General features: G+C 38.0%; 1 protein-coding gene across 1 annotated transcript in view; it reads right to left on the bottom strand.

Annotated features, from left to right (window-relative positions):
- The window catches only part of CTNNA3 (catenin alpha 3), a 1,824,697-nt gene that overhangs the window by 622,874 nt on the left and 1,188,302 nt on the right, over positions 1 to 13,521 (bottom strand). Inside the window, exon 10 of the mRNA XM_028109632.2 lies at positions 384 to 540. Within this exon, the coding sequence (XP_027965433.1) occupies positions 384 to 540 (157 nt within the window). The remainder of the gene's footprint in view (positions 1 to 383; positions 541 to 13,521) is intronic.

Below are 13,521 nucleotides of genomic sequence, written 5' to 3'. Positions count from 1 at the left end.
CTCTATCTAAATTCTCTAGTGAAGAAAAATTCTGTTAGAAAAGAAGTGCAGAGAAATCAAAAGATATAAATATGTTAAACGGGGAGATGATCATTTATTCAAAAAGCCAGAAAATGCCTAAGATTTTCAGTACTATTTTCAATTATGCTTTGTTTGTGAATAGGAGTTTCTTTTAGAGATACAGTGTAAATTGTTGAGTTGTAAGGATTACAAGGCCTAAGGCTCATTATCCTAGAGTAGATCACATAGCAGTACTTAGCTTCAAGAAAGATGATCATTAACAAGAATCTCATTATATTGCATAAAATTAATTATATTCAGAATCATCCTGTTTCAGAAAACTGACAAGAGCAAATGTATAAATTAAAAGATTCAAAACATACCAGATACAGCAAGGAAGTCATCAATGCTTGTAATGTCATCTACAGCTTCAGTGAGGACATGGATATGATTCTCCCATGTGTGCTTGTACATTTCCATGGTTTTTTTGACCACTTGACTTTTGGGTCTTGCCGCCAAAGCAAGTGCAGCATTAATGATCTGCAAAGATATACAACGTTCCAATAGTGATTTATTTGGGAATAGTTACCATTGTGCAGATAACAGGTATTCTTTTAAAAAGAAAACACATACATTTTTTAACAGCTTGGAAAATGGTAAAATGCCCTTGTGTGTAACTCCCTCTTCACTTTTGGTAAAATTTTTATTTTATTTGTGGCTGTCACATTCTTCCTAAACTTCTTACAAACTTAAAATAGGTATTAAACAAATCTGATGTATCTTCTGTGTGCAAAATGACACAAGTAAGCACTATATAACTTGTATTCTAATAGAGGAAATAGCAGACATAGGTAAAATATCATTAAAAATACAAAATTAAGGGGGGAAGGAGCAAGATAGTGGAGGAGTATGAGAACTAAATTTCGTCTGGTCCCAGAAATTCAGCTGGATAGGGATCAAACCATTCTAAACACCTACGAACTCAACAGGAGATCAAAGAGAAGAATAGCAACAACTCTCTGAACAGAAAAGTGACCACTTTCTGGAAGGTAGGACATGAGGAAAAGTCAATCTGAGGCAATATTCAGGAGGATAGATGACAGGGGAGGGGGCTTCTGTCGGCCGCTTCTGACAGGTGATAGAGCCACGGAGCACAAAATCGGAACTGTTAGAAGTCTGCTCCGCTGAGGGATGTCGCTCCAGTGGCTAAGTGGGGGGTGAAACCCTCGCTGGGACAGTATGGTCTGAGGACCGTCAGGGTCACAGAAAGACTGGGGGTGCCTGAGTGTGGCAGAGCTCCCAGGTATCGGAGCCGGGAAGCTGGCCACAGAGACGGAGCTGAGGCGTGGGTTGCCATAAACCGTGTTCCGTGGCACATTCAGGCCACTGCTCTTCCAGTAGGGACCCAACAAGTGGCAGATCTGGGGAGATACCCCTTCCTCCCCGGGGAGGAGCAGCATAGGAGTGCATCGCAGGGATCTCCTGGGTTTGGAGACTCCACACAGGGTCGTGGGCCAGAGATAGAAATTCTTGGTCCCAGACTGGATGAGCATGGAGTGTGGCCAGAGACCAGGGAGATGGGAGTGACTGACTGCTTTTCTCTGGGGGCTCACTGAGGAGTGGGACCCGGAGTTCTTGACTCTTCTGGGTGGAGATTGGCAGGCCACCATTTCACTCTGGTCCTCCAAAGCTGTATGGAAAGCATACAGGGAACAAAAGCTCCCGAGAGTAAACCCGAGCAGATTACTTAGCCCCACCCAGCTAGGGCAGAGCAATTCCCCCTCTGGCAAAGACATTTGGGAACCACAGCAACAGGCCCCTCCCCCAGAAGATCAGCAAGAACAGCCAGCCAAGACCAGTTTACCGATCAATGAGAATGGCAGAATTCCAGAGCTAGGGGAATAATGCACATAGAATTCATGGCTTTTTTTTTCCCATGATTCTTTAGTCTTTCAAAGTTAATTTCTTTTTTAACTTTCTTTTTTTTTTAATTTTTCTTTTTCCCTTTTTCAACCAACATCTTATTGATACATTTTTAAAAAAAATCTTTTTTATTTTTCATTTTTAGAATCATATTTTAACCCTTCATAGTGTTAACCTTATTTTGGGTGCATATATATATATATATATATATATATATATATATATGTATATATATATATATATATAGTTCTCTCTTTAAAATTTTGGGATAGAGTTTCTTCTAACAGATCAAAATATGCCCTAAATCTCTAGTGTATGGCTTTGTTCTAGTCTCCTGCCTGATCACATTCTCTCTTTTTTTTTTTAAATCCTCTTCTTTCTTTTTTCAAACAATTTATCTTATCAAATCCTTTTATAAAATCTTTTATAACTTTCATTGTTACAGTCATATTCCATCCCTTCATCGTATTAACCCTCATTTTTGTACATATAAAAGTTTATCTTACTTTAAAATTTGGGGAGGCACATTCTTCTAACAGACTAAAATACTCCCAAAACCTAGTGTGTGGCACTGATCTATGTACCAGCCTGATCATATTCGAACATATTCTATTTTTTTAGTTTTGTTTTTCTGTTTGTTTTTATCTTTTTCTTTTTCTTTCTTTCCCTTTCTTTTCCCTCAGTTTCAGGTCTTTTCTGATTTGTTTGGAGTATATTTTCTGGGGACATTGTTACCCTGTTAGCATTTTGTTCTGTCATTCAACTATTCTCCTCTGGACAAAATGACAAGACGGAAAATATCACCTAAAAAAAAAGAACGAGGCAGTACCAACTGCAAGGGACCTAATCAATACGGATATTAGTAAGATGTCGGAACTAGAGTTCAGAATGATGATTTTAAAGATACTAGGTGGACTTGAAAAAGCATGGAAGTTATTAGAGAAACCCTTTCTGGACAAATAAAAGAACTAAAATCTAACCAAGTCAAAATCAAAAAGGCTATTAATGAGGTGCAATAAAAATTGGAAGATCTAACTGCTAGGATAAATGAGGCAAAGAGAGAATTAGTGATATAGAAGATCAAATGATGGAAAACAAAGAAGTTGAGAAAAGACAGAAAAACAGCTACTGGATTGCAAGGCCAGAATTCGAGAGATAAGTGATACCATAAGATGAAACAACATTAGAATAATTGGGATCCTTGTTTTTGTTTGTTTTTAACTTTTTTTCTTTTTTTTCTCTTTTTTTCTTTCTTACCCTCTCTTTTCCCCTGGTTTCAGGTCTTTTTTGATTTGTTTAGAGTATATTTTCTGGGGACGTTGTTAACCTGCTAGCATTTTATTCTCTCATTCATCTATTCTCCTCTGGACAAAATGACAAGACGAAAAAAATCACCTCAGCAAAAAGAACAAGAGGTAGTACGGTCTGCCAGGGACTTACTCAATACGGACATTAGTACGATGTCGGACCTAGAGTTCAGAATCATGATTTTAAAAATACTAGGGGGCTTGAAAAAAGCATGGAAGTTATTAGAGAAACCCTTCCTGGAGAAATAAAAGAACTAAAATCTAACCAAGTCGAAATCAAAAAGGCTATTAATGAGGTGCAATCAAAAATGGGGTCACTAACAACTAGGATAAATGAGGCAGAAGAGAGAGTTAGCGATATAGAAGACCAAATGATGGAAAATAAAGAAGCTGAGAAAAAGAGAGACGAACAACTACTGGATCACGAGGGCAGAATTCGAGGGATGAGCGATACCATAAGACAAAACGACATTAGAATAATTGGAATACAAGAAAGAGAGAGAGGGGCAGAGGTATATAGGAGCAATTTATAGCAGAGAACTTCCCTAATGTGGGGAAGGAAACAGGCATCAAAATCCAGGAGGCACAGAGAACCCCTCCCAAAATCAATAAAAATAGGTCAACATCCCGACATCTAACAGTAAAACTTACCAGTCTCAGAGACAAAGAGAAAACCTTGAAAGCAGCTCTGGAGAAGAGATATGTAACCTACAATGGTAGAAACATTAGATTGGCAACAGACCTATCCACGGAGACCTGGCAGTCCAGACAGGACTGGCATGATATCTTCAGAGCACTAAACGAGAAAAATATACAGCCAAGAACACTATATCCAGCTAGGCTGTCATTGTGAAGATGTCAATGCTACCTAGAGCAATCTACACATTCAAAGCAATCCCCATCAAAATACCATCCACTTTTTTCAAAGAAATGGAACAAATAATCCTAAAATTTGTATGGAACCAGAAAAGACCCCGAATAGCCAGCAGAATGTTGAAAAAGAAAAGCAAAGCTGGTGGCATCACAATTCCGGACTTCCAGTTCTATTACAAAGCTGTCATCAAGACAGTATGGTACTGGCACAAAAACAGACACATCGTTCAATGGAACAGAATAGACAGCCAAGAAATGGACCCTCAACTCTATGGTCAACTAATCTTCGACAATGCAGGAAAGAATGTCCAATGGAAAAAAGACAGTCTCTTCAACAAATGGTGTTGGGAAAATTGGACAGCCACATGCAGAAGAATGAAACTGGACCACTTCCATACACCACACACAAAAATAGACTCCAAATGGTTGAAAGACCTAAATGTGAGACAGGAGTCCATCAAAATGCTAAAGGAGAACACAGGCAGCAACTTCGTCGACCTCAGCCACAGCAACTTCTTCCTAGAAACATTGCCAAAGGCAAGGGAAGCAAGGGCAAAAAGGAACTATTGGGATTTCATCAAGATAAAAAGCTTTTGCACAGCAAAAAAAACAGTCCACAAAACCAAAAGACAACCAACAGAATGGGTGAAAATATATGCAAATGACATATCAGATAAAGGGCTAGTATCCAAAATCTATAAAGAATTATCAAACTCAACACCCAAAGAACAAATAATCCAATCAAGAAATGGGCAGAAGACATGAACACACATTTTTCCAAAGAAGACATCCAAATGGCCAACAGACACATGAAAAAGTGCTCAACATCGCTCGGCATCAGGGAAATTCAAATCAAAACCTCAATGAGATACCACCTCACACCGCTGAGAATGGCTAAAATTAACAAGTCAGGAAACGACAGATGTTGGCGGGGATGCGGTGAACAGGGAACCCTCCTACACTGTTGGTAGGAATGCAAGTTGGTGCAACCACTCTGGAGAACAGTATAGAGGTTCCTCAAACAGTTGAAAATAGAGCTACCATACGGACCAGCAATTGCACTACTGGGTATTTACCACAAAGATACAAATGTAGGGATCCGAAGGGGTACATGCACCCCAATATTTATAGCACCAATATCCACAATAGCCAAACTGTGGAAAGAGCCAAGATGTCCATCGACAGATGAATGGATAAAGAAGAAGTGGTATATATACACAATGGAATATTATGCAGCTATCAAAAGGAATGAGATCTTGCCATTTGCAACGATGTGGATGGAACTGGAGGGTGTTATGCTGAGCGAAATAAGTCAATCAGAGAAAGACATGTATCATATGATCTCACTAATATAAGGAATTCTTAATCTCAGGAAACAAACTGAGGGTTGCTGGAGTGGTGTAGGGGTGGGAGGGTTGGGGTGGCTGGGTGATAGACATTGGGGAGGGTATGTGCTATGGCGAGCACTGTGAATTGTGTAAGACTCTTGAATCACAGATCTGTACCTCTGAAACAAATAGTGCAATATACATAAAGAAAAAAAAAAGAAGAAGATAGCAGAAGGGGAAGAATGAAGGGGGGGAATCTGAGGGGGAGACCAACCATGAGAGATGATGGACTCTGAAAAACAAACTGAGGGTTCTAGAGGGGAGGGGGGTCGGGGGATGGATTAGACTGGTGATGGGTATTAAAGAGGGCACGTTCTGTGTGGAGCACTGTGCTATGCACAAACAATGAATCATGGAACACTACATCCAAAACTAATGATGTAATGTATGGTGATTAACGTAACAATAAAAAAATTTTAAAAAAAGAATAATTGGGATTCCAGAAGAAGAGGAAAGAGAGAGAAAGGAAGAAGGTATACTAGAGCAAATTATAACAGAGAACTTCCCTAGTTTGGGGAAGGAAACAAGCATCAAAATCCAGGAGGCACAGATAACTGCTCTCAAAATCAACAAAAATAGGTCAACACCCCTACATCTAATAGTAAAACGTACGAGACTCAGAGACAAAGAGAAAATCCTGAAAGTAGCTCAGGAGAAGAGATCTGTAACCTACAATGGTAGAAACATTAGATTGGCAACAGACCTACCTACAGAGACCTGGCAGGCCAGAAAGGACTGGCATGATATATTCAGAGCACTAAATGAGAAAAATATGCAGCCAAGAATATTATATCCAGCTAGACTGTCACTGAAAATAGAAGGAGAGATAAAAAGTTTCCAGGACAAAGAAAAACTAAAGGAATTTGCAAACACAAAATCAGCCCTACAGGAAATATTGAAAGGGATCCTCTAAGCAAAGAGAGAGTCTAAAAGTAACAGATGAGAAAGGAACACAGACATTATACAGTAACAGTCACCTTACAGGCACAACAGTGGCACTAAATTCATAACTTTCAATAGTTACCCTGAATGTAAATGGGCTAAATGCCCCAAACAAAAGACACAGGCTATCAGATTGGATAAAAAAAAAACAAGACCCATCGATATCCTGTCTGCAAGAGATGCATTTTAGACCCAGAGATAAACCCAGATTGAAAGTGAGGGGGTGGAAAACATTTACCATGCTAATGGACACAAAAAGAAAGTGGGGTGGCAATCCTTATATCAGACAAATTAGATTTTAAACCAAAGACTGTAATAAGAGATGAGGAAGGACACTATATCCTACTTAAAGGGTCTATCCAACAAGAAGATCTAACAATTGTAAATAAATATGCCCCTAACATGGGAGCAGCCAATTATATAAGGCAATTAATAACAAAAGCAAAGAAACACATTGACAACAATACAATAATAGTGGGGGAATTTAACACCCCCCTGACTGAAATGGACAGATCATCTAAGCAAAAGATCAACAAGGAAATAAAGACTTTAAATGACCACTGTTCCAAATGGCTTTACAGACATATTCAGAACATTCTATCCCTAACAACACAATACACATTCTTCTCTAGTGCCCATGGAACATTGTCTAGAATAGATCACATCCTAGCTCACAAATCAGGTCTCAACCAGTACCAAAAGATTGGAAACATTCCCTGCATTTTGTGGACTACAGTGCTTTGAAATTGGACCTCAATCACAAGAGGAAAGTCAGAAAGAACTCAAAAACATGGAAGCTAAAGAGCATCCTACTAAAGAAAGAATGGGTCAACCAGGAAATTAAAGAAGAGTTAAAAAAAAAAACATGGAAACAAATAAAAATGAGAACACAACTGTTCAAAATCTTTGGGATGCAGCAAAGGCGGTTCCAAGAGGAAAGTATATAGCAATACAAGCCTTCCTCAAGAAACAAGAAACGTCCCAAATACGCAACCTAACCCTACACCTAAAGGAGCTGGAGAAAGAACAGCAAATAAAGCCTAAACCCAACAGGAGAAGAGAAATAATAAAGATCAGAGCAGAAATCAATGAAATAGAAACCAAAAGAACAGTAGAACAGATCAACGAAACTAGGAGCTGGTTCTTTGAAAGAATTAACAAGATTGATAAACCCACGGCCAAACTTATCAAAAAGAAAAGAGAAATGACCCAAATAAAAAAAATCATGATGAAAGAGGAGAGATCACAACCCACACCAAAGAAATACAAACAATTATAATAACATATTATGAGCAACTCTCTGCCAGCAAATTAGATAATCTGGAAGAAACAGATGCATTCCTAGAGATGTATCAACACCAAAACTGAACCAGGAAGAAATAGAAAACCTGAACAGACCTATAACCACGAAGGAAATTGAAGCAGTCATCAAAAATCTCCCAACAAACAAAAGCCCAGGGCCAGATGGCTTCTCAGGGAATTCTACCAAACATTTCAAGAAGAATTGATACCTATTCTTCTGAAACTGTTCCAAAAAAGAGAAATGGAAGGAAAACTTCCAAACTTGTTCTATGAGGCCAGCATTACCTTGATCCCAAAACCAGACAAAGACCCCATCAAAAAGGAGAATTACAGACCAATATCTCTGACGAACACGGATGCAAAAATTCTCACCAAAATACTAGACAATAGGATCGAACAGTACATTAAAAGGATTATTCACCAAGACCAAGTGGGATTTATCCCTGGGCTGCAAGGTTCATTCAACATCCACAAATCAATCAATGATACAATACATTAATGAAAGAGAGAACAAGAACCATATGGTCCTCTCAATAGATGCAGAAAAAGCATTTGACAAAGTATGGCATCCTTTCTTGATCAAAACTTTCCAGAGTATACGGATAGAGGGCACGTACCTCAATATCATAAAAGCCATTAATGAAAAACCCACAGCGAATATCATTCTCAATGGGGAAAAACTGAGAACTTTCCCCCTTAGGTCAGGAATGCGGCAGGGATGTCCACTATCACCACTGCTCTTCAACATAGTATTAGAAGTCCTAGCCACAGCAATCAGACAACAAAAAGAAATCAAAGGCATCCAAATCGGCAAAGAGGAAGTCAAACTCTCACTCTTTGCAGATGATATGATACTGTATGTGGAAAACCCAAAAGACTCCACCTCAAAACTGCTAGAACTCATACAGGAATTCAGTAAAGTAGCAGGATATAAAATCAAGGCACAGAAATCAGTGGCCAACAGACACATAAAAAAGTGCTCAACATCACTCTGCATCAGGGAAATCCAAATCAAAACCTCAATGAGATACCACCTCACACCAGTCAGAATGGCTAAAATCAACAAGTCAGGAAACGACAGATGTTGGCTGGGATGTGGAGAAAGGGGAACCCTCCTACGCTGTTGGTGGGAATGCAAGCTGTTGCAGCCACTCTGGAAAACAGTACGGAGGTTCTTCAAAAAGTTGAAAATAGAGCTACCATATGATCCAGCAATTGCACTACTGGGTATTTACCCCAAAGATACATATGTAGGGATCCGAAGGGGTATGTGCACCCTGATGTTTATAGCAGCAAGGTTCACAATAGCCAAACTGTGTAATGAGCCAAGATGTCCATCGACAGATGAATGGATAAAGAAGAGGTGGTATATATATATATAATAGAATATTATGCAGCCATCAAAAGGAATGAAACCTGCCATTTGCAATGACATGGATGGAACTGGAGGGTGTTATGCTGAGCGAAATAAGTCAATCAGAGAAAGACAGGTATCAGATGACCTCATTGATATAAGGAATTCTTAATCTCAGGAAACAAACTGAGGGTTGCTGGAGTGGAGGGAGGTGGGAGGGATGGGGTGGCTGGGTGATAGACATTGGGGAGGGTATGTGCTATGGTGAGCGCTGTTAATTGTGTAAGACTGTTGAATCACAGATCTGTACCTCTGAAACAAATAATACATTATATGTTAAAAAAAAATAGAAGAAGAAGAAGATAGGAGGAGGGGAGAATGAAGGGGGTGAAATCGGAAGGGGAGAACAACCATGAGGGACTATGGACTCTGAGAAACACACTGAGGGTTCTAGAGGGGAAGGGGGTGGGGGGATGTGTTAGCCTGGTGATGGGTATTAAAAAGGGCACGTATTGAATGGAGCACTGGGTGTTATACGCAAACAATGAATCATGGAACACTACATCAAAAACTAATGATGTAATGTATGGTGATTAACATAACATAATAATAATAAAAAAAGAAAGAGGTAGAAAACAAAGGAATTAAAGAGTCAGATGAGGAAGAAAATCTTTTCTAAAGGTTAAATGCTATAGGAGAGTCAAGAATAATGAGGACTAAAACAGCTTTTGGATTTGAAAACACGAGTTGATGGTGTAGCAGAATATTGGACACAGGATTCAGATTTCACCAAAATATGATGGCAATAAGAATAAAAAAGAAAGATTTTCTGCTCAGTAACCTAAAGGCTGCACCTTACTTAAATGACTTTCAATGAATTATTGGAGGTAGAGGAGGGGAGAAAATGGTTGCTTGAAAATATTATGTTGATATTGTCTTTTATTTCTTTTTTATGAAAGAAGAACACATTGAATTTTAAAGACACACACATTACTTTTAGAAATAACTACTGTGCAATATTCCTTGAATTCAGTGTTAGTTTTAATAACCTATTAACTTACAATGTACATTTGTGCACACTGCAAAGGCTCTGGTCTCTGGTGTTTCATTGTTCCTGCAATTGGACAACTGTGTACACATGTGGTTGTGCCGAAATTATGCCTTCACAGAAAGTACTGGTGTGGAACCCTCAGTGGAAATATGGAGTCATGAATATAAGACAGTCTATATTTTGTAAGGACATTTTCAGTTCTGCTTCTAATCCAATTTATCTGATTAAACAGTGCACACTATGAGAAAACTTTATCCTACTTGACTCTCCTGATATTTAGCTTAAATCTAAAAGCAGACAAAATTCAGAAGATGTGTTATCCCTCTTCAAGGCAGAAGAAATCTTCATTCCAATGTCACACTCCTGGCATTTTAGCTATATTTCTAGAGGGGAAAAAAAGACAATTCTTAAATCCTCTTCATGCATAACTAAAGGTGAATGAAATACATTATGTTGCTTCCTGACACATTTTTCTTCAGATTATGGTTGAGATGTGTACATGTCAGAATCACCCCTGACCCTGTGAATCACCTAGTCAGCTCATGTCTGAAAGAGTCTCTTTAACTTCAGGAGCTTATTATATCTTAACAGGACTATCTTAGTGGCCCTCTAAATAGTTACCTAATTTGAGTTCTACTCCAAGTCATTAAAACCCCTACTACAAACACATTTCTTTCTCAAATGCAAAAGTGACCCTCCCCTGCTGATAACCTTTGATAGAATCCTAGGTGACTAAAAATAAAATCCAAATTCCATTTCACTGAATCACAGTCTAAAAACCTCCACAAGCTGGCCCTTACCTATAGTTCACTGTGTTGGAAAAATTACCCCCTCCCCCCATTTTAGCCTATGTTCCAGCCATACTGTCTTAAGCTCCATCTCCTGGTGATACCATGTATTTTTACATCTCTATGATTTTGCTTTTACAACTGAAACCTCCTTAACATCTTAGTTCCATTCTTTTTCCTGCTGTGGTCCATCTGAGGAAATATTTCCTGTCTCTGCTAAAATGTTATTATTTACTGTGAAATCTGTCCTATTCCCTATAACCAGGTAACTGAATTGTATTCTGTGTTTTAAAAAGCTCTTTGTTCATATAACAAAATTCTTATGGTATTGCATGATTGTTTATACACATGTCTGCTTCACATGAGCCTCTTTCATAAGTGGGAGTATGTCTTATTCATCTTTGCTGCTTGACATACTAAGCATGCCAGTCATAATTATTACTCTATTTATAAACTGTCCTTAAAACACACTATTCTACTTTCTCTCTCTACAAATTTGACTATTCTAGACATCTCACAGAAGAGGAATCATGATATTTGACCTTTTGCATCCAGCTTTTCCACATATAATAATATCCTCAAGGTTCATCCATGTTGTAGAATGTGTCAAAACCTCACTTCTTTTAAAGGCTAAATAGTAGTCCACTATATGACATATCGTATTTTGCTTATCTATTCTTCTGTTGATGAAAATTGGGTTGTTTCCACCTTTTGGTTATTGTGAATAATGCTGCTATGAACATTGATTTACAAATATGTGGTTGAGTCTTGGCTTTCAAACGTTTGAGCTACATACCCAGAAATAAAATTGCTAAATCATATGATAATTTTATACTCAATTTTTTTGAGGAAATACTATACTATTTTCCTCAATGGCTGCAGCTTTTTATACTCCCACAATGCACAAAAGTTCCATTTTGTCTTCATCTTTGCCAACACTTATTTTCTGCCTTTCTAAAAATAATATCCATCATAATGTGTGAGAAGTGGTATCTCATTGTGGTTTTGATTTTATTTCCCTAATGATTAATGATGTTAAGCATCTTTTCATGGGCTTATTGGCCATTTGTATATATCTTCTTTGAAGAAATATCTATTTGAAACTTTTGCTCATTTTCAAATTGAATTGTTTCTTTTGTTGTTATTGAGTTTTAGAGATTTTAAAATATTTTTTGGATATTAATCTCTTATCAGATAAATGATTTGTAAATATTTTCTCCCATTCTGTGGTTTACCTTTTTATTCCCTTGGTAGTGCCCTCTGCTGCACAAAAGTTTTTCATTTTAATAAAGTCTAATTGATCTAGTTTTTCTTTACTTTCTGTGTTTTTGGTGTCATATGCAAGGAATCATTATCAAATTTAATATCATGAGATTTTTGCCCTATGTCTCCCTGAATTCTGCAGTTTTAGCTGTTATATTAAGGCCTTAGATCCATTTTGAATTAATTTCTGTATACGGTGCAAGGTAAGCGTCCAACTTCACTCTTTTTTTTAAGATTTTATTTATTTATTTGTCAGAGGGAGGGAGGGAGGGAGAGAGAGAGAGAGAGAGAGAGAGAGAGAGAGAGAGAGCACGTGCACACATGCATGGTGTATGCACACAAGCAGGCTTCCTGCAAGGAGCCCGATGTGGGACTGGATTCCAGGACCCTGGGATCATGACCTGAGCCAAAGGCAGACACTTAACCAACTGAACCACCCAGGCATCTCCCAACTTTATTCTTTTACATGTGGATATCCAGTTTTCCCAGTACTATTTGTTCAAGACTGCTCTTTATCCATTGAAAGATCTTAGCATCCTTGTCAAAAATCATTTAACCATATAAGCATGTTAGAGATATTACAGGTTCTGTTCCAGACAACCAAAACAAGTCATATGATTTTTTTTCTTTGGTTTTCCAGTGCAAACTGTAAGACTACTTACACTACAATGTAAGTGTGCAATAGCATTATCTCTAAAAAACAAAAACCCATGTACATACCTTAATCATAAAATATTGCTAAATAGACACCTGGGTGGCTCAGTCAGTTAAGCATCTGCCTTTGGCTCAGGGTGGTTGCTGAGGGTTGAGGTGACTGTCAATTTTTTAAAATAAGACAACAATGAAGTTTCCTCCATAAATTGACTCTTCCTTTCATGAACAATTTCTCTAGAATGTGATACTGTTTTGAAAGCACCTACCCACTGTAGGATATTTTTCAAAATTGGGGTCAATCCTCTCAAACCCTTTCACTGATTTATCAACTAAATTTATGTAATATTCTAAATATTTTGTTTTCATTTCAACAATCTTCACAGAATCTTCACCAAGGGTAGACTCCATCTCAAGAAACCACTTTCTTTGGTCATCCAGAAGAAGCAACTCATTTGAAAAAGGAACTCTTGTGCACAGTTGGTGGGTATGGGAACTGGTGCAACCACTGTGGAAAACAGTATGGAGGTTCCTCAAAATATTAAAAATAGAATTATCATATGATCTAGTAATTCCACTACTATTTATCCAAAACTATGAAAACACTAATTCGAAAACATGTATGCCTCCCATGTTTATTGTAGCATTATTTACAATAGCCAAATTATGGAAGCAATCC

The sequence above is a fragment of the Eumetopias jubatus genome, unplaced genomic scaffold, assembly GCF_037043125.1.
Source record: "Eumetopias jubatus isolate StellerSeaLion01/CBP00866 unplaced genomic scaffold, mEumJub1_p1.0 scaffold_17, whole genome shotgun sequence".
NCBI lineage: Eukaryota > Metazoa > Chordata > Mammalia > Carnivora > Otariidae > Eumetopias > Eumetopias jubatus.
Note: the sequence above shows the minus strand (reverse complement) of the source record. Positions and strands in the feature narration are given on the sequence as shown.